At 43.6% G+C, this 22,771-nt stretch overlaps 1 protein-coding gene across 1 annotated transcript in view; it reads left to right on the top strand.

Moving 5' to 3' along the window:
* Positions 1 to 19,405, top strand: part of LOC115134434 (fibulin-1-like) — a 56,820-nt gene extending 37,415 nt beyond the window's left edge. Inside the window, exons 15-17 of the mRNA XM_029668391.2 lie at positions 7 to 152; positions 856 to 993; positions 18,576 to 19,405. Of these exons, the coding sequence (XP_029524251.1) occupies positions 7 to 152; positions 856 to 993; positions 18,576 to 18,715 (424 nt within the window). The 3' untranslated portion in view covers positions 18,716 to 19,405. The remainder of the gene's footprint in view (positions 1 to 6; positions 153 to 855; positions 994 to 18,575) is intronic.
* The last annotated feature ends 3,366 nt before the right edge of the window (positions 19,406 to 22,771 follow it).

Here is a 22,771-nt window from a genome sequence, read left to right as displayed (position 1 = left end):
TCTTAGCAGGGCGAGGGTTGAGCGCTCAGACACCATCCGCTGTGTGAAGTCATGCCAGCCCAACGACATCGGCTGTGTCCTGGACCCCGTACACTCCATCTCCCACACCGTCATCTCCCTGCCCACCTTCAGGGAGTTCACCAAGCCAGAAGGTAGGGGCGCAATCTCAGACACTTATTTGGATTACAGCTAACTTTCTTTTTTTCAGACCCAGTGTTTTTTTTTCCACGGCATGTTATATAAAAAAAAAAATATTGCAAGTGTAGTCCTTTTTATGTTACCTCTTGCCCAAAATCAGCCAATGCTTAAGAGTGTTGTTGACAGTATATTTGTAATGTTGTGCACCAGACATGTCCTCCGAAACTCAGTATATATTTGAGCTGTGTTCATCCAAAGCCTGGGGATGAGGTTAATGTACTGGTAACACTATCAAGTATTGGCTAGCCGCTAGCCCAAAACCAATGACTAAGTGTCCCTTAGGATGGATCTGACTGACTGACCACTGTAATCACACACAGACAAACCGAGACAAACTTGGTCCTACATGTGGTGCATGTTTCAGACACACTCATCCTCAACTTCATGGGAAGTTAAATCCTTGTTGTTTCTCATGAGCTCCTCATCGGGGTGTTTAGGAATTGCAGGCCTCCAACTGAACAACAGCACTGAACACCCATTTGCCCCGTCGTAACCCCCTCTGCACACAATAAACCCAGAGCTCAGCCGCCTCCCATTTAATTGTCTTCCCCCGAGGAGAAGTTGGCACGAGCCTGGCTGTTTCAATCCCAGCCTGATTATGAGGGTTTAAAGCTCTGTAAAGCTCTTTTGTCTCTAATTGTTATCTTCTTCCAACAGAGATCGTTTTCCTGAGAACCATGTCGCCGGCGCACTCCTCCCCCCAACTCAGCTCTGACATTGTCTTCGACATTCTGGAGGGAAACGTCCAGAACTCCTTCGACATCGTCAAGCGACAGGAGCATGGCATGATTGTGGGTGAGTGGAAAGAAAGGAGGAGGGAAGGTGGCTAGGAACAGATCGTGGGTGAGTGGAGCGAAGGGATGCAGCTAGCTAGGCCATACGTCGCTTGACTTGGTTATTAAGGTATAAGTAACTCCTCAAATGACTAGGGACAAATAACAATAGCAGGAGACCACTATGGGTTCTCCCTAGTCCCGAGGCCTGGACGGATGGATATTTAATTTGCTCTGAGACCCAAAGAAATAGTGGTTTTCTGACCTAATTTCGCATTACGAAAAGGCTTTTTTTTCCTTCTTTTTTTTTAACCAAATGCATATGTGTCTCCATGTGAGAGCAGAGTGGGGAGGAGAAGAAAGAGAAGCCTTGGATTGAAAAGCATGAAATTCTCCGTCATAAGGATGCTCCTGTGACATAAGTACATCTGACACGCACTTCTAATAACATTTGCACTCTGGTGGCATTTGGGAGCTGTCAGCGTCTTCTGTGGCCCTTTATGTCTCCCTCTAGAGAGCTGTCCTTTGGGTTGTCCTCGGAGACCAATGAAGGACGGCTTTCTCTTCTTTACCAAACACCAAACATTTGGCGACAGTTTGTCCCACACTTGTGGGAAAGCTCCATTTAATGAACTTATTGACCGCCATGTTTTTTTCACTCCTCTTAAGCAACAAAGCCCTTCTTCTCCCTGACAGATTATTGTGGCTACGATGTACAGAGATGGCCTTATACTTTTGCACATCAAGCAGTCTGGATAATATCTTTCCATGTGCGTGTGTACATGTCTATGACTAATATCAGTCCTTATACAGGCCTTGAGACAGTCATGGACACTAGCGGCAATCAAGGCTCAGATCTAAGTCTGTTCATGTAAAACAGAGAGGAGAGGAGCCCTAATGGGTGTGACTGCATGTGGAGCCTCTGTAGTTTAGGAGCCCATCCCTCTACTGTGGCCTCCACTGGTCTGGTGAAGATCCAGCGCTGCTCACGGTCTCTGGGGGAGATGAACCGAAGCCTGGCCCCAAGAGGACGGGGGTGTACCGGTGACACATAGTTTGGCCCTCTTGGATGTTTTGGCTCTGCGATGGGAGAATGGCGGGATGGGGACAGTGGGAGAGAGAGTGAGAGATGAACACTGTGCTGATGGATGAAGGCATGGCCTGTCACTACATACATCTGTCTCTTCCCAGAATTGAGCAGGGAAAAAATGGAGAGAGTATGCCAAGCAGTCATCAGCTCATAGGCAATGGGCGCACACAAGGTCTTACATTGCACACATATATATGTGTATAGTCACACAGACACACAGGTGCCCACATACAAGCGTACACAAACATAACTCTAACAACCACGCAATAGAGTACAGATACTATCTTTTGAGTTCAGTGGTTATCGTGTCATTGCTTTTGGGGGTATAAATGAACTATCCTTTGGTATTTGGTACTTACTTCACCACTCCTCAGAAGTTAAACCGGGTGCATGTATGCGAGAGAATGTGTGTGACTTGCGTATGTGAGAATGAATGTGTGTGTGTGTGTGTATGTGCGTGCCCAATGTGTGCAGAAGTAATCTTAGGCCCTTGTGATTCATGTGGTTAAATGTATTGTTCCATTTCCCCCACTAGCCCTCAGTGTCTCGCGGAACATTAGAGTTCTTTAACTGACTACCACATGAAAGGCCTCGCTGCCCTGTTTGTGAGGAGCCACTTCTCTCCCATACCCTGGGATGCTTATTGGATGCAGCTCTCACGTGTTAGCCTTAGTCGGCCATGTTGACGTGCTCTGCTAACAAAGGCTTCGGTCAGTGACTGTCTGCTTTGAAGTGTCCGTGTCCGTGATTAGCTATGGAGTTTGGTTTATTCTGCTCTCCTCTGATTTGTTTGGCTACTGACTGTGGCTTAGCTCTGTAGCTAGCTGACGTGTAAACTATCCGTACGAGTTGCGTATAAATCTACTTTGTGAGTGAGAGGAAAGTCCTCCTTTTGTATTCACCAATACCGCTTTTAATAGACTGACCACTTTGACCAGCGTAAACCGTTTAAGTTTGGTACACTGCTACTTTGGGAAAATGATTCTGAGTTGGGGCTCTGTTTCACACAGTGACGCACAGTCTCACCCACTCTCACACTGGCTATACAACGAGCCACACACTGCGAGAGAGCCGCACCACTCTTCTGTAGTCATCCATCAGTGTCATAGGAGAGGTTTTCCCAGCTCTTGACAGCCAGCCGCATCTGTGCTAACACAACAACCCCCCCCCCCCCAACGCTCGAGAAAACATGATCACAACCAATAAAACACTCACCAAATCCAATGTCCTGGAGCCCAGGGCCTAGCCCAGCACCACGTACTGCCATGACCGCACAACGGGCGCTGTGTGGTCGTGGCAGTACATGGTGTCTTACGGCACTACAGGTAGAGATAAAGTAGATCCAGCTTGATGGTGTGTCATGACTGGGACATCATCACTGGCACAATCAGATGACGCATATTCGGAAAGACAAACGGTGAAGGAAGAGGTATGCATTACTGAGACGATCTTGCACTATCACACGTGCACTTCTGATTTGGTCAGATTGAGGACAACGCCTGTTTGAAGGGACAGGATAGGATGATTGATTCTGGAAGCCAGCAGGTGGACTGCAGAGCTACTCCATTTAAAAACAAGGGTTTTGTGGTTCTGTGGTCTGCAGCACAGGGAGCAGGTGGTGGTCCAGAATCAGGGGCTTTCCTCTGCTGCAGTTTGTTGTGATGGTAGTGATGTGTGTATATGTGTGCGTGTGTGGTGTGCTCCAGATTGATGGTGGTCTCGCCAGTGGTGTTGGTGGTTCCCCCTGTTTGACTTCCTCTCCCAGGCCATGCTTTCCAAGTGGGACTAATATTGTTTTAACACCACTCCCAGTGAACGCATGGTGTGGATGGACTGAGCTCACGTCATGCTCATGTTAGCAGGCAAAGGTAGCCATGGCTTGGCTGGGGCTGGTACTGAGGGTGGGAATGAAGATGAGAATAGGGATGGGGCTGAGCTGGAGTAGCAACATGTGATCTATATTAGAGAAGAAAGAGGGTGGGAGTAGCATCTCCAGATTCTCCACAGAAGGGTTCGAAGCTTTCCTTCTGGCCACCATGAGTGGGGAAGTGAGCCAACCAGCAGGGTAGTTCCTCAACCTCATCCTTTGGTGATGCTAGTATCATCCGACAGTAAGTCAAAACCACCAACAATGGTCCATATAAAGCTTCCCTGGACTGACCAGAGGGCCCAGAAGCCACAGCTTGATTCCAACCATTGTAGAGAGCAGGTAGAAAATGCTTGTGGTTCAATTCTTCCCAAACAATTTGGAATGCCTTTTTTTTAATGTTATTGGCATGGAGATGGCGGGCTGTGAAGGGAACCATGGAGTAAGTAACCTGTCTGTGTCTGTGTCAATGGAGTCTTCCACAGTAGCTGGTGTAATTTGGCCGTGGTGTATCAAATATTAGCAGAGTGTTACTGTGGAAGAGTGGGGCTTGAGGCTTAAGTCTAGGAATGTGTCTGAAATGGCACCTTATACTGTATAGTGCACTAGGGTGATTCCTCACGAAACTAGAACAAAAAAAAGACCATGATTTTCTGAATTTTCACAAAGTCCTTTGGAGGAAGGATTGTTCACATTTATTTGACATTTGTATCTTAACGCATAATTGAGAAATAGTTAATTGAAGTTTGAATATTTGTGACATTTTGGCCTTACCCAGGCCTGCTTTAAAACTCATAATGTTTCATCGGTAGGTGCACAAAGCTGTTGGTGTCATATGACACTTTAGCGCTTGCTATGTAATATGAGTATTCTTTTTTATTTCAACCACACTTTTCTTACGTACATTTATGGATATTGAAAAATATAACATGAATATTGAAAATATAAAATGTCAGATTTGGCAAATTTTTCAATATAGTGTTTGAAATAAATATAATCTACATGTATATCAAAGTTCCCGAGTGGGATTTATGCTAGTTTTAAAGTTATCGCCCATTTTATACAGAGAAATTGGCATAGTAGGCAATGTAACCAATCACAGCTCTCCTTTTATTTGTATCATTGCACATCCATCATCGACCATTTTGAATCCATTTTGAATCCATTTTGACATTCACTCTGTTGGTAATGGATCATAAAGTACCATAGATCCCACTGTGGAACTTTGATATTCCCATAGAGTATATAGAAAAATTGGCCAAATAAAATGTTTTCAATATTCATGTTTATATTTTTCAAAATTCATAGATGTAAGATTTTTATTGAAATTGAAATACTACTCATATTACAGAACAAGCAGAAAAGCAACTACAGATGAAACGTTATGGAGTCTTAAAGGAGGCCTGGGTAAGACCAAAATATCACAAATATTCCAAAACCAATTAATTATTTCTCAATTATGCTTTAAGATACACATTTCAACAATCCTTCCTCCAAAGGACCCTTCTAAGGATACAATTCCCCCCAAAATCATGATCTTTTTTTGTTCTTCTGGTTTCACAAGGAATCATACTAGGCAATAGGTTGCCATTTCAGGTGCAATCTAGTTTATGTGTTGTCTTTGTGTGGTTCGTGTGGAGCTGACGACAGAACTGTGAAGGGTAGGGTGATAAGCAGAGAGCGGGAAAGGAGAGCGAGATAAAGAGAAAGAGAGAGTGAATGAGAGAGAAAGAGAGAGAGGCTGTCTTGTCAGGGGATGATCATGAATCATGACATGGCATCAGCAGGCCCCACCAGAGTGGGCCAAGCCCATGAAGAATCCCTGCCTGCTTGCCTGCCTGTCACTGAGGGGATTAGTACAGCTAATCAAAACAGTGTCTTCTCCACCCGACAACCCCACAGCACAGCCAAACACACAACGCCTTCTCTTCCCCGGGTTTGGTCTACACTGATGCTAGATATTGTCACACACACATGCGCCCACAGAATGTATGTAAGCTTGCATGCAATATTGCACTCTTCTGCATACGCCTGCACATACAATATGCCTACATACATCCTCACACACATACTATACCCACACACATTGAGACACCATGGATTCTTACTGTAAGTGTATTACAATAATTTGCCAGACATAGCTAACTAAGTACTTGTCTCCCTCTCCTCTGCGCTCCACTTGATTTGTATACAGTTGTTCATCATCACTCCCTACTAGTATCTCCACAGCTGTTTATTTCAGCTTTATTTTGATTATTTATATTTGACTAATTTATTTCCGCATTATGTCAGTGGAGGCTTCTCAGAGGAGGAAGGGGAAGACCACCATCCTCAGTGAATTTCATAAAAATTGAAATTGTAAAACATTTAAAAAGTTATCATTTTTTTGATAAAGCTAAATATATATATATATATACACTGCTCAAAAAACAAAGGGAACACTAACACATCCAAGATCTGAATTATTGAAATATTCTTATTAAATACTTTTTTCTTTACATAGTTGAAGGTGCTGACAACAAAATCAAACAAAAATTAACAATGGAAATCAAATTTATCAACCCATGGAGGTCTGGATTTGCAGTCACACTCAAAATTAAAGTGGAAAACCACACTACAGGCTGATCCAACTTTGATGTAATGTCCTTAAAACAAGTCAAAATGAGGCTCAGTAGTGTGTGTGGCCTCCACGTGCCTGTATGACCTCCCTACAATGCCTGGGCATGCTCCTGATGCGGTGGCGGATGGTCTCCTGAGGGATCTCCTACCAGACCTGGCCTAAAGCATCCGCCAACTCCTGGACAGTCTGTGGTGTTGGTGGATGGAGCGAGACATGATGTCCCAGATGTGCTCAATTGGATTCAGGTCTGGGGAACGGACAGGCCAGTCCATAGCATCAATGCCTTCCTCTTGCAGGAACTGCTGACACTCCAGCCACATGAGGTCTAGCATTGTCTTGCATTAGGAGGAACCCAGGGCCAACCGCACCAGCATATGGTCTCACAAGGTGTCTGAGGATCTCATCTCGGTACCTAATGGCAGTCAGGCTACCTCTGGCGAGCACATGGAGGGCTGTGCGGCCGCCCAAAGAAATGCCACCCCACACCATGACTGACCCACTGCCAAACCGGTCATGCTGGAGGATGTTGCAGGCAGCAGAACGTTCTCCATGGCGTCTCCAGACTCTTGTCACGTCTGTCACATGTGCTCAGTGTGAACCTGCTTTCATCTGTGAAGAGCACAGGGCGCCAGTGGCAAATTTGCCAATCTTGGTGTTCTCTGGCAAATGCCAAACGTCCTGCACGGTGTTGGGCTGTAAGCACAACCCCCACATGTGGACGCCGGGCCCTCATACCACCCTCATGGAGTCTGTTTCTGACCGTTTGAACAGACACATGCACATTTGTGGCCTGCTGGAGGTCATTTTGCAGGGCTCTGGCAGTGGTCCTCCTGCTCCTCCTTGCACAAAGGCGGAGGTAGCGGTCCTGCTGCTGGGTTGTTGCCCTCCTACGGCCTCCTCCACGTCTCCTGATGTACTGGCCGGTCTCCTGGTAGCGCCTCCATGCTCTGGACACTACACTGACAGACACAGCAAACCTTCTTGCCACAGCTCGCATTGATGTGCCATCCTGGATGAGCTGCACTACCTGAGCCACTTGTGTGGGTTGTAGACTACGTCTTATGCTACCACTAGAGTGAAAGCACCGCCAGCATTCAAAAGTGACCAAAACATCAGCCAGGAAGCATAGGAACTGAGAAGTGGTCTGTGGTCACCACCTGCAGAACCACTCCTTTATTGGGGGTGTCTTGCTAATTGCCTATAATTTCCACCTGTTGTCTATTCAATTTGCACAACAGCATGTGAAATTTATTGGCAATCAGTGTTGCTTCCTAAGTGGACAGTTTGATTTCACAGAAGTGTGATTGACTTGGAGTTACATTGTGTTGTTTAAGTGTTCCTTTTATTTTTCTGAGCAGTGTATATAAATACTAAATATAATCACATCACCAAATAATTTATTAAAACACATTACCTTGCAAAGAAGGTCGACAGTAGCCTCAACAGAAATTGATGATAAAATTATTGTGGGGGCTGTCTTGTTAGACTTCAGTGCAGCTTTTGACATTAACGATTATTGTCTGCTGCTGGAAAAACGTATGTGTTATGGCTTTACACCTCCTGGTATAATGTGAATAAAGAGTTACTTGTCTTACAGAACACAGAGGGTGTTCTTTAATGGAAGTCTCTCAAATATAATCCAGTTAGAATCAGGAATTCCCCAGGGTAGCTGTTTAGGCCTCTTGCTTTTTTCCATTTTTACTAACGACATGCCACTGACTTTGAGTAAAGCCAGAGTGTCTATGTATGCGGATGACTCAACACTATACATGTCAGCTACTACAACAACTGAAATCAATGCAACACTCAAAAAAGAGCTGCAGTTAGTTTCAGAGTGGGTGGCAAGGAATAAGTTGGCCCTAAATATTTCTAAAACTTAAAGTATTGTATTTGGAACAAAACACTCACTAATCCCTAAACCTCAACCAAATCTTGTAATAATAAGGTGGAAATTGAGCAAGTTGTAATGACTAAACTGCTTGGAGTAACCCTAGATTGGAAACTGTCATGGTCAAAACATATTGATGCAGTAGTAGCTAAGATGGGGAGAAGTCTGTCTATAATAAAGCGAAGCCCTGCCTTCTTAACAACACTATCAACAAGGCAGGTCCTACAGGCCCTAGTTTTGTCGCACCTTGACTACTGTTCAGTCATGTGGTCAGGTGCTACAAAAAAGGACTTCAGAAAATTGCAATTGGCTCAGAACAGGGCAGCACGGCTGGCCCTTGGATGTACACAGAGAGCTGATATTGTCACGTTCTGACCTTTATTTCCTTTGTTTTGTCTTTATTTAGTATGGTCAGGGCGTGAGTTCGGGTGGGCAGTCTATGTTTGTGTTTCTATGTTTTTTCTATTTTTGTGTTTGGCCTGATATGGTTCTCAATCAGAGGCAGCTGTTTATCGTTGTCCCTGATTGAGAACCATATTTAGGTAGCCTGGGTTTCACTGTTGGTTTGTGGGTGTTTGTTTCCGTGTGAGTGTTTGTCGCCACACGGTACTGTTTCGGTTTGGTTATTTCACGTTATCGTTTATTGTTTTGTATTTCATAGTGTTCAGGCTTTTCTTATTAAAATCGTCATGGGCACTTACCACGCTGCGTATTGGTCCGATCCTTGCTACACCTCTTCAGACGAAGAGGATGAAATCTGCTGTTACAGATATTAATAATATGCATGTTAATCTCTCCTGGCTGAAAGTGGAGGAGAGATTGACTTCATCACTACTTTTATCTGCGAGAGGTATTGACATGCTGAATGCACCAAGCTGTCTGTCTAAACTACTGGCACACAGCTTGGACACCCATGCATACCCCACAAGACATGCCACAAGAGGTCCCTTTACAGTCCCCAAGTCCAGAACAGACTATGGGAGGCACACAGTACTACATAGAGCCATGCTACATGGAACTCTATTCCACATCAAGTAAGTGACGCAAGCAGTAAGCAGCATTTAAAAAACAGATTAAAAAAAGCACCTTATGGAACAGCGGGGACAGTGAAGCAATACAAATATTGGCACAGACACACACACACACACACACACACACACACACACACACACACACACATGGATTTAGTACTATAGTTATGTGCTAGTGGTAGAGTAGGGGCCTGAGGGCACACAGTATTTTGTGAAATCTGTGAATGTATTGTAATGTAATGTAATGCTTTGTCAGCAGCTAATGGGGATCCATAATCCATAATAAATACATATACAAACAGCACTCTGTAGGGTAGCACCATGGTGTAGCCGGAGGACAGCTAGCTTCCATCCTCCTCTGGGTACATTGGTTTCAATACGAAACCTAGTAGGCTCATGGTTCTCACCGCCTTCTTTAGACTTAAACAACTTCCAGAGGGCACCCTCCAGACTATTAGAACTATTGCAGTATGAACAGACATGTTGTCCACCCAATAAAATGATCAGAGAATGAATCTAGTATTGAAAGCATAACCTACAGCTATCTGGCACTGCAGTGTATAAAATGTTGTGAGTAGTTGACTCAAAGAGAGAGAAAGACAATAGTTTTGAACAAATTAATATCTTCTAAAATGAAGGAGAAGCAAAAGAGGAATAGTGAGAGAGATCTCCTCATTTGTTTTCACTTCTAGTTACACTTACTTAGCTATCAAATGCAGCTAGCTAGTTTAGCCTACTCAAACACCCTGCTCAAACTGAGGGATGCTATGTTAGCTAGCTGGCTATGACACGTGACCAATACAACACTGGAAATTTTCCAAGTCAAGGTAAGCTTTTGGTATTGCTAATTTATTGCCACTGGGGCCCACCGGTGTAACTGCTTACTGACTGTACATTGTAATGTTACTGCATGATTGTAGTGGGTTTAGTAACGCGCTAGTTCTATTAGCTATGCTGACTATGATGTTACATTAGCGAATATGGTGAGAACGATGTTGGCTGTGTGTATCAGTTTGGCTTGGAAAGGTGTTTTCGCCTGGTCACATATAGCTGATGTGTTGTGCATTGAAGTCAACAAGTGAAGGGAAGAGGTGAGAGGAGGAGAGCGCATAGATGCGAGAAGGAATACAACGTGGCTGCTATGAAAGTGAACTGTGTTTATGTGTGATCGCAAATTCTGTTGAAAAACATTTCTTAAACGGAAGCAAATGGAACAAAACGGGGATTAACATATCTTAATTTGTCCAATAGAAACTCTTGTTTGCAAATATTGGACTAATGATTACACCCTATATCAGCTAGATGCAGGCAAGAGTGTGCTAGGCGGTATTGAATGTCACATATTTGTCTCTCGACCTATCTGCACATACGTTGTAAACTTTCATTCATAGGCTACCTCAGGATGGGTATAGGGAACATTTGAATATTATGTAGTAGCCTAAACCTATCGCTGTTACATTGAACTAGGTGAATGGAATATGAATGAGAGTCATCCAGTATGCTGTTATAGAAATAAGGCCAGTCTCATGAAAAAAAATCGTCCTCCCTCATCTTAAATGGCACCGACCGCCACTGCTTTATGTATATATTTTTGGCCAATACAGATAATGTAATGAAAGGTATCCAGGGATACTGACATACTGTATCCGTTCATCAAATATGGATCCAAAAGACATTCAGGAAATGCGCATGTTGATAAATCAATGTTTCCAGGAAGTCCACCAAATCCAGCATCAACTTCTGTTGTAGGTTTTAATGTCATGTTTCTAGACATAGAGTGCTTTTGTCTAATTTGTCCTATGCTCCTCAGCGGTAGTTTAGGTTACTGTACAAGGTCACTTTTACTACGATGTGAAGGTCACAATAAAGATAATGTGACTATATGTTACTATACCATCAATGCTACTCATCCATTAAACAACCACTGAACATAGAAAGTCCAAGAAAAGCAGCAATCTTTTCCTTCCAGCTACTGTAGCTACTTTTTTCAATGATGTCACAAGCAGTGGAGCATGATTGCATGCGTCCAACGGTTCATTTGATCTGTAACTGTGACTCATTGCTAAATGACCTTGAAATACCAAACCACACGAGCTGGCCTTTCAGACTGGGGGTGTTCAGTGCTCGCGTCTCCTTTGGAGTGGTCAAGGGACTGTTTAGACAGCCTGGCTGGACTGCCCAACCATCGGTCAGTTGGTTGTGATCAGGAGCTATACCAAACACACAAGAAAGGCCAGTCAGGCCCGTGCCCTATGGTCCGGTCCCCAAGGGGTTTCATGCTAATCCTATGCCTCTCTCAGAGCGGACTGGGCCTGGGCCGTAGCGTGCTCTGCCTGGCCTTTGTCCAATGGTTTTACAGCACGGAGTATGCATCGCACCACGGCCAGCGTGTCATTATACAATACTGTGGTAAGGCCGACGCATGCTTTTCATTTGTTTCTGGTGTTAAACCCGTTCATTTTGGATTTTGTCATACACTTCCTCGCCGAGTTGTAGAAACCAGAAAACCCCGAAATTGTACTGTTTACATGTAACCCTTTAATATTATATTCCTCGCAGCCTCCTGACATTTGCTTCACTTTGTTTTGTGGCAGTGTCTCCTCTGCTACCATGTATTTAACACATAAAATACCCCCCTACTACGCCAATGAGCAGCCATTTTGACTGCAACATTCTAACTGTCTAATAAGTACATTTCCCATATCCTATCAGAAAAAGTATCCTTTGGTTGTGTTCATGAAGGTCTTGGGTAACAATCAAAGAACACCATAACATTTTTATTAGTTTATGTTACTGTAGGGGATCTCATGTGTGGAGCGCAAAAGAACAGCGGTTATTCATGGAAAAATGTACATTTTGAAATGTATTTAGCAAGGGTAAGTGTTTTGGAAACCTCAGAATCTGCTCTATCTTATACTATATAGAACTCAGAGGAGGCTGGTGGGAGGGGCTATATGAGAACGGGTTCATTGTAATGGCTGGAATGGAATTAATGGAATGTATCAAACACATCAAACATGGAAACCACGTTTGACTCCATTCCATTGATTCCATTCCAGCTATTACAATGAGCCTGTCATCCTATAGCTCCTCCCACCAGGCTCCTCTGATAGAAATCAAAACGTCTTACCTGCATGTGACTCTATAGGATGATTAGAAAAAGTCACTTTTTGGCAATCAAGGGAAAGAAATGACATGTCCTCCTAAAACTTGTTATAACACAAATTCCGTTCGTGATATCCAGTGGCGACCAGTCATTCAGGGCAGAGCCCCACCTGTTTTGAGACCCACATTTTTAGCTTTAAAAAATCAGGGTTGCGTGTTTTGCATGTTATTTTGTTATTAATATTTGAATGCAAACAATGTAATTAAAAAAAAAAAATATTGAGTTAATAATTTATCTTTTTTGCTTTCTTGAGTAAGGCCGCTCCAAAATGCAGGTGTTTCAGACTACCTCAGTGCTTTCTCTGGTGGTGGGGCAGCCAATTGGAAAATATGGAGGGTAGGGGTTGGTAATGTTCTCTAGTTGCGCCGTGATCGACTCAGTGTTCTGTCACTCGTGGGGACACTACGTCACCGCCAAATCTAAGGGTAGAGCTCTGAAAATTCATTCCTCTTGGGTGCTGCCATAGAGATGCATTAGAAGTGCCCACCCAAGAAGGCTCAAGGTCATTGGCCACAGATAAAATTACGTTACATCACGTTATATCTACAGCAGCTTTGATTGGACTGAATCTTAGCTAGCAGTCATCATCAAGTCGACAATCTACTGGAAAATCTTCTTTAATCCTTGTCATATGAAGAGAAATAATGAAAATAAATTATAGATGGAACGTATCAGTGCTCAAGAGCTACGACCTGAAGATCACTGACGTCATCATGATTCAACCCTGTTTTTCCGAGTTCTCAGTGGTCTTGATAGCACCATAAATCCAGAGAATGCCAGACTTTGATGACAAAGTTTAATGACAAAATCTGTCCACGAAGGACTGCCGCGCCACCTTCCAATTCAAGTGATCACAGCACAACAAGGTGAGTCCAAAAATGTATTGTATGCTGCTGCATAGATGATGTAATATGCCAGGGAGATATGTATACTGTAGCTGAGAAAGTAATACTAAGTGTATGTTGTGTAGTAAGCTGTTAGTAGCTCATGTGCTTCACCCTAATAATTTGGTATATTTTCCCCTCTTAATTTCGCCTACTGTTCTGACTTGGTGGTGTAGCCTATAACCTATTTTTAGAGAAAAGTAATCATTGAATATTGTATGAGCTTTCATTGTTAATGTGTTGTTTAGTGTTGTGTGGTGTAGTGGCTTTAGTTTGCCCTACCAAGATTTACATGCTAAAATCACCAATGGTGATATCTAAATTCTAACAACATATGTGGGTAGCCTAGTGGTTAGAGTGTTGGACTAGTAACCGAAAGGTTGCAAGTTCGAATACCCGAGCTGACAAGGTACAAATCTGTCATTCTGTCATTCTGCCCACTGTTCCTAGGCCGTCATTGAAAATAAGAATTTGTTCTTAACTGACTTGCCTAGTAAAATAAAGGTTAAAACAAATATATATATACTTATTTATGAAAATTCAAGGAAGGAGGGCAGCATGACTTTAAAAAATATAAGAGATATTTCAATTTTAAATTCATATGCAGTCAAAATGACTGCCTCTGCGCCTCTAGTGTTAACGCTTTTTTCTACTTACAGGCCACACTTATGGTGTGCCGGAATGTTCTGGGGAACAGGGGGTTTGTGCAGCTGTGTGTTTGATGGAGGTTGGAACATGGTGGGGTCACCTCTGCACCCTGCGGCAGATATACTACCTCAACGCACTCCCAGATATACTACCTCAACGCACTCCCAGATATACTACCTCAACGCACTCCCAGGGATAGCAGAGCAGAGCACTTTCAGACGTACTGTAGGCGTACAATCATATCCTGGAATGTACTAGATACACAAAGTAGAGGAGAGATGATATCAGTGAGAGATCTGGTCTTTTTTATTGTTTATGTGTAATGGCCTACACCTCAGGTACTCACGATATGATTGCATCAAAGTAAAACCTGGTAGCTTTGAGGTTTTCACCTCACCACAGCTCGTGACCGAGTGAAATGTTTGCAATGATTATGTGGTTGTGGTGGTTTGGTTTCACCTCAGATTCATAGCTAGTATGTTGAGCTCCAGCTGTCACTGTAGATGCCTTGTCTTCGTGGAGGATACAGTCCTCTGTGTGCTGTGGATGTGAAACATGCTGAAGCATAGAGCCCTTCATACGAGCCTCTTCAGGTGTAACATCTGGCTGGTCTAACTGCGCAATTAAAACTTGGGATGATTAAGAGGAACACGCACTGCATGCACTACATCACTCTGCCACTTGCTGAGCTATGTTGAGCCAATCAGGGGACTCAGCTGCTGCACCTCACTGATCAGTGACGACATGTAAAGCTGCTGACAGTAGAACTGAGCACCGCACCTGAGAAAGCCATGAGACGCCTACAGGCGTAACAGAGTTGTGCAATGCCATTTAGATATTGAGGATTTTTGACTGTGGATGCTCAGGGCAACATTTAGTTGAATCCTACATTGTCTAGTGTATTTTTTTTTTTACATCATGTAAATGTAAAATAATGTAACATTTCGCTTGTTTGTCCCTCCGATTTTCATTTGTCCTTGAGATATTTTGTTTGCGCCAGCAGCAAACTTGGCCCCAGCTGACCCCTGTAATAAAAAACATTTAGAGCCTCCATTGGATTCGGGTCACATTTATGATCTGAAACCATTGCTCTACTCCCAATAAAACAGGGCTATTGAGAAAGTGAAACCCATGCCGTATTGTGGTGCGCCATACTGTATTTATAATGAATGAGATGTTTCATTGTGCTCGTCTCGCTCTCGCTCGTCTTGATTGGGTCTTCCAGTTCATCCAATATTGAACCCTGTGAACTGACTAACTTCGAAGTTACATGGGCAAATTTGAACTTCATGAACTCTGTTTCTTCTCATGCATTGCACACAGTGCACATGTTGCATTGGTAGTATATCTTGTTGTACGTCAACGACTCACATGCAGTGGATCAATTCCCAAACTCAGTCAACTTTATGTCGACATTATCTCTCCGGATTGAGTGAATATTTGGCACTTGTATAACTGAACAGCATGCCACCTCCATTTGCTGGTGATGATAATAATTGTTTCATATACGCAAAGCCCCAATCTGTTTTTCCATGTCCTTTATTTTTCTGAACATTAGTGCTGCAGCACTGTCGTTGAGTTCACACAGAGGTTCCTTCTCTCTGATGAAGCTGACGGTTTGGAAACAATAAAACCCCCGTCCCGCTCCCCTCAATCTCTCAGCCCTGTGTCACTACGCAACAGAGTACCAAAACACCAAAACAAGGGGGCAACCCTGGTAAGAAGGGCCCTATTCCACACTCTTCAGGCACTTATCGCTGGAATCTTCTGGAATCTTCTGTGTGGCCGCAGGGATCCAGACTGACTGGGAGAAGGGAGAGGGGACGAGAGGGTAGGCTCAGTTAGACTGACTCTGGTTGAGCTTCTCTTGCTGCCGTCTAAAGATGGATCCCTGAAGGAATGCCTGCCTGCCTTCATGGCTGTATCGCGTGACAGACCAGTCCGCTTCCCGTCGTCCAACACATGGGACTCATTTACCCTCGCGGGCCTCAATGATGGTGCCACAAATATCAGGCAGGCGCCGTTAGGAAGAGGAGAAGATGAGACAGGGAGAAGGCAAGAGAGGAGAAGAGAAAATAATGTTAGCGTTTTAGAGAGGGTCTAGATTCTAACCCCACACCATGCTAGTGTCCACCCCAGAGGACATTTGCAGCAACCAGCTCACCCTTGATCTTCATCGTTTGCCCTATGGTGAGAATGAGGGCAATTCCACAGAAACAGGAGGATGCTGAGACTCCGATTTTTCACTTTAAAAGTATGCCAAACAAAAACCATTGATTGCAAAGTTAAACAAACCATGCAACTCTGCACAAAGAATACTTTTTATTTCCACAGTTTCCAAAATCACATTTACTCGAAGAACAGTGCAGATGTAAAGTTTGGTAACAGATGGACTGTAAAATCTCCCTGTTTTTTATATGACCATGTTTTACAAAAACTCTTAAATATCTGCAGAAAAGGGGGGTGCCAGCTATGATATAACACCTTAAATTTGAAAAAAAAACATGTTTTGGTTATTGAACTATAATACAGATGTAGGATCTTAATTTGAGCCAGTTTGCTACAGCAAGGAAAATAATCCTGCAGCAACAGGAAATGTGAACTATGATGTGGATTATAATTAATAGGCAAATCAAGTCTGAAATGTCAACGTGGAAATTACAAATGTTAGAAACATTTTTAAACCTCAAATACACTACAAGTTTACATTTCCTTTTGTTCAGGAAAATTCTCAGCAACGAAAGAGTGCTCAAATTAAGATCCTACATCTGTAAGTGAAGTGGATTAACACCCATTAACAGACTGATGGTAACAGAATGAAATCATGGGTATTTGATCTGTACCATACAGAAATGCATAATTATGAATGTCCTTCTCTTCATGATAGAAAAATGTTTACATCTTCCTTTACATGTTTGGGTATTATAATACACACGGGCTATTATTTGAATGAGCTCCACCTCCAAACAAGACCACATTTGGTTAGTCCAGACCGGTCATAACAGAATGCCAGTGGAAGGGAGGACAGTAGTAGGTGACCCAACTGTGGTTTGTTACTACAATGAATTCCCACTGTAGCCAATTCAGTCATTATGTTACTGATTTTGTAATGACAAGACAATAGGCAATATTTAGTCAACGTATGCCAAATAATGTCTGCAAAACTAAATATAACATGTTGATATTAGTTGGTAGGGGTCTTTACTCCAACATTATTGTGTTTTGATGTATTTCAAATACCTTTTATGACTTTTTCTGTTTTCTAAGACCCCTTTTCCATCTGTTTGACCAGAAGTCAAAGCCTTCGCATATTCCTAATTTTTAGGATGGAAACCGTAGAAAAATGTATAAAAGCCTTAGTTTCTCTAGCTTTCGTTTGACATCCAATTTTATGTGCTCATATGAACTTCATATGTTAGTGCTCATGGGGCTTTTAACATGGAAATACCCATGACCAAATGTCTCTCACTGGTTTATGACAATTGTGGTACAAAGGCTTTTCATGAGTCACATTGAGTGATGGCATCTTGTTGATTTGATTTAAGATAATTCATCAAGCTGTACTTTTGATAGACTTTACCGCATTGAATTCAATATATTTTTGAATTATAAGACCAATACCTACTTCATCTAATACCTGTCTCTCTGTGTGAGAAACCGTCGAGAGAGAACAAGAGAGATGGATAGATAGAGAGAAAGACAACAGTGAATGGACAGTGCAGTGATTGTGCTGCCTGGCTGCACGCTGGGCGATGGCTGTTCAAACAGGACTGAGCTGAAATGTCACCAGCTCTCCGCAGAGAAAGGGCCTGCTGACAGCCTGGATAAACACGGTCGTTCTTTCACCCTGTAATCGCATGTTCACTTAAAAAGAGCTTCCAACAAATTCCATGTGCATTCGGTCATTCTTGGGTCTCGGTCTAAAGCAGTGGTGTTGTGTTTTCCCCACGTTGTTACCGTGATAGGAGAGTGTCTCTTTTGCTTGTCCTCCAAGGGAGGTTGGCGGTTGGAGGGAGGAAGGTGGGGGACGGGTGGATGGAGGGAGGGAGGGAGAGAGGGATGAAGGAGAGAAATAAAAGCCTGATTCACATCAATAGGTTTGACATTCCTCTCATCGTATGAGGTCAGCACGTCACCAGGCTCCAGTAATAGTATTGCTGCACGTGATGAGAAGAAAACAACATCGATCCATCCCTGCTGCCACTTTTCATTCTAGAACTTCCATACAGTATGTTACGAGTAGGAATGCAAAAAAATGTAGAGAAAGGTTTCCTATCCCCTGTAAGGATGACTGCAAACTAAATAAAACTGTTTTAATTAAGCTAACTTGATGGTCAGTCATAACACCCCCCCTTACCCAGTACGTTTGGTACCCTTCACTCTCTGACTATCCCTCTCTGTCTCCCTTAGGTGTCGTCCGACAGGTGAAGCCCCTGATTGGCTCGCTAAACATGGTGTTGAAGCTGGCTATGAACTATGTCACCTCTGGGGTGGTGTCTCATCGGAACATCGTCAATGTCCACATCTTCGTTTCCGAGTTCTGGTTCTGAGTTTAGGACATGCCACCACCACCACACATAGCCACACAGTTCTACCACAGTACTACCAGCACCGTCACATAATAGCCACAAAGTACTACCAATTACACATTACTACCACACAGTACTACCACCGTACTATAACTTACCGTCCTAACATGAAGAGACATTTGAATTCTGAGTGCATGGAGGAGAAAAGGAAGATTATTTAGGTGTTTAACTACAAGGATGTGCATGCACACCATTGGGAGGTATAACACAAGTAATTCCTGATAAACACAACACATTGTAACTAACTTTTGTTCATTTTCGTTCCGTTTCCATGAAGATAAACAGACCACAAGCTGCTTAATCGCTTTTTTTTATTGTATGAAACTAAGGCACACTTCCCAGTCAGTTTACATGTAATAGAAATTGATGTAACAAGCCATGAGTGGACGCATGCATCTGGCACACAGAGCTTGATGTGAAGACTCACATACTGTATCGTGTAATGTAAGCATGCTCTCATGCTGAAAGACAATAGAATGTGATTGTGAATTGAAAGTGCATGTGTAGACATGGAGAGGTGAAACACCATTGAAGGATTTAACAGTTGAATGTAACACTTACCCATAGGTTCATGGTGTGTATTACATTTCCTTTTCTTACTTTATAGACTGCGAAAGGTGTTACGGTACTAAATAAACCATCTTGTTTTTACTTATGAAGCCTTTTCTTTGTGTGCGGGCAAGTGAAAGCTTCAGGTTGGTTGATGAATTTAACTTGTGTTCATTTGGAGGAAAAGTGGGACAGAAGTCATTTCTGGTACAGTGATTGAGAGTGCAGAAAAAAGGGGTGAGTCAGGGGAGAGAGAAAGGGTACATAGGCACTAGGAACCAGGAACCACAGCCCTAATTAGGTTAGTCACTGAACCAGAACGGTTCTCTCTACTCCCACTAAGTCAGCCTAGTGGACATGAGACGCTGTTGGTGGAGCAGATGACAGCAATGTTCAAACGATGGGGCTGTAATCATCCCCGTGGTTGAGGCCCAGGCAGAGCTTTCCAATGCTTCAGACAATGGAGGAAGGAGTGACATTCATCAGGAGCCCAGCCTTTCTACACGGACGGCTCTAAAGGTACTGAGGAGATAATTCCCTGGATTATTGTTCTTTTTTTGTATTTATTAGGAATTACTGCACTGTTGGAGCTAGAAACACAAGCATTTCGCTGCACCTGAAATAACATCTGCAAATCTGTGTACGAGACCAAAAAACTTTGATTTGATAAAATAGAGGCCAAGAGGTCAGACCTGTGGTCAGATGTGAAAAGGAATGGAGGAATATTTGGAATGTTTGTTTGTGTGTGTGTGTGTGTGCGTGTGTGCATCCGTGCGTGTGCACAAACAAGAAAACAGATGACAATAATATGATGGTTAGACCAGCATCTGTAAAGACATACCCACAGAGGTAAAGGCAATTAGCCAATCTGGAAGGACATTACAAACTGTCTGACGTGGGGGATTATTTGAAGGACCATAGGACAGACACATTGGGTAGATGTGTGAGAGTAGCTAAGTTTAGCTGAACATGGACAATGGGACAGCGTGTACAGACTGTACTGGGCAGAGTAGAGTGTGTAGGAGGACAGCACAGATTCCAACAAGCTGAATAATATGGACAGTCAAGAAAGGCTGGAGCAGCAGTCCCTACTCCCTGCGCTGCTGCACTACAAAACCACATACATGTGTGGGGACAAATGAGCAAACATCTCTTGCCAGATTCCCTCTGCAAAGCCAAGACGAGCTGCTTGCCTTACACTGGAAGCTCCTATGACTAACCAGCTAGCGTGGGTCTGATGAGTCGACATAATGGCAGAGCAGCAGAGAAGACCTGTGTGGACTGGACTGGTTTGGCCTGTTTGTTTATGTACTCTACTGTGGCACTGTGGTGGTTAGGGCTCTCTGTGTGAGTTGTCATGGTGGTGTCTGGCTCTGGGGGAAGAAGGAAAGGGGTATGGGGACTGAGGTGACCTGATCCCCAGCCTGGAGGGCTCAGTGGAGGAGGAGAGGCTGTGGCAGGAGCCAGGACAGACACCAGGGCCCATGGAGGCACGTGCTGGGGCTGACTCCTGCACTCGCCTGATCCCGCTTTTTCCTGGCGGCCAACCCTGGCTACCACCGCAACATATGTTATAGGATATAAGTGAGTTATTTTAATAAAGGTTGGGGTATTTTTTTTAAGGTTACAAACCACTGTTTCTCATTACAGAAAACACAAAAATGTTGCTGTTAGATGGATACTATTAGAATGCCAATGTCCTACCCTCATCTGCACTATAGATACAAAAGTATTTGGACATCCCTTCAAATGAGTAGATTTGGCTATTTCAGCCACACCCGTTGCTTACAGGTGTATAAAATCGAGCATGCAGCCATGCAATCTCCATAGACAAACATTGGCAGTAGAATGGCCTCACTGAAGAGCTCAGTGACTTTCAACGTGGCAACGTCATAGGATGACACCCATCCAACATGTCAGTTCGTCAAATTTCGGCCCTGCTAGAGCTACCCCGGTCAACTGTAAGTGCTGTGATTGTAAAATGGAAACATCTAAGAGCAACAATGACTCAGCCGCGAAGCGGTAGGCCACACAAGCTCACAGAATGGGACCACTGAGTGCTGAAGCGTGTAAAGCGTAAAAATTGCCTGTTCTCGGTTGCAACACTCACTATCGAGTTCCAAACTACCTCTGGAAGCAACGTCAGCACAAGAACTGTTCTGTCGGGAGCTTCATGAAATGGGTTTCCATGTTTAAGCAGCCACACATCAGCCTAAAATCACCATGCACAATGCCAAGCGTCAGCTGGAGTGGTTCTCTGGAGTGATGAATCACGCTTCACCATCTGGCAGTCCAACGGATGAATCTGGGTTTGGCGGATGGCAGGAGAACGCTACTTGCCAGAATGCATAGTGCCAACTGTAAAGTTTGGTGGAGGAGGAATAATGGTCTGGGGCTGTTTTTCATGGTTCAGGGTAGGCCCCTTAGTTCAAGTGAGGGGAAACCTTAACGCTACAGCATACAATGGCATTCTAGATGATTCTGTGCTTCCAACTTTGTGGCAACAGTTTGGGGAAGGCCCTTTCCTGTGTCAGCATGACAATTCCCCCATGCACAAAACGAGGTCCATACAGAAATGGTTTGTCGAGATTGATGTGGAAGTACTGGACTGGCCTGCACAGAGCCCTGACCCCAAACCATCGAACACCTTTGGGATGAATTGGAACGCCCAAGATCAGTGCCCGACCTCACTAATGCTCTTGTGGCTGAATGGAACCAAGTCCCTGCAGTACTGTTTCAACATCTAGTGGAAAGCCTTCGCAGAAGAGTGGAGGCTGTTATAGCAGCAATGGGGTAGACCAACTCCATATTAATGCCCATGATTTTGGAACGAGATGTTCAACGAGCAGGTGTCCACATACTTTTGGTCATGTAGTATATATTTCATTTACATGACCATACAGTCATTTTCCATCCATTCTGAAGATGATAGGTTCATTAAAAAATTTGGTGGACACTTATTCATATTTATTCCTCGCAACTTTTGTGGTAGTGACTGACACCGAGTGATATGATCCCCTCATTCACTGTAGTTGTAGTGACTCAGAAGTGTATGTAAACCTGCAATAATGCATGTAACATACAGTAAATATTAGACCTGAGTGTAGTAAAAAATCATCCAACACATCCATTTCACTGACATTCTCAACTAAAATGTCAGTACAGCGCGACACCCATCTTCTCTTTGGTTTTCTACTTGGTGTTTCACAGTAGTCCAATAGATGGCAGACACATGCAACACAACTCTTCCTTTACACAACTCTCTGTCCACTGCAACTGCTTTAACAAGGACTGTACTGCTTCACCATGGTGGAAAACCAACCCAACACAAATTGTGCTAATTCCTTTCTTTAGGCCTTCATGGAACCTGGCCACGGCAATATCCCCTCTCATATGATCAATGAAACTCTCTGTGGTTTTGAGGCAGAGACAGTGGACCAATTACCCAGCGGGCTCCACCTTGACCCC

Source organism: Oncorhynchus nerka, linkage group LG9a (genome assembly GCF_034236695.1).
Source record: "Oncorhynchus nerka isolate Pitt River linkage group LG9a, Oner_Uvic_2.0, whole genome shotgun sequence".
Taxonomy (NCBI): Eukaryota; Metazoa; Chordata; class Actinopteri; order Salmoniformes; family Salmonidae; genus Oncorhynchus; species Oncorhynchus nerka.
Note: the sequence above shows the minus strand (reverse complement) of the source record. Positions and strands in the feature narration are given on the sequence as shown.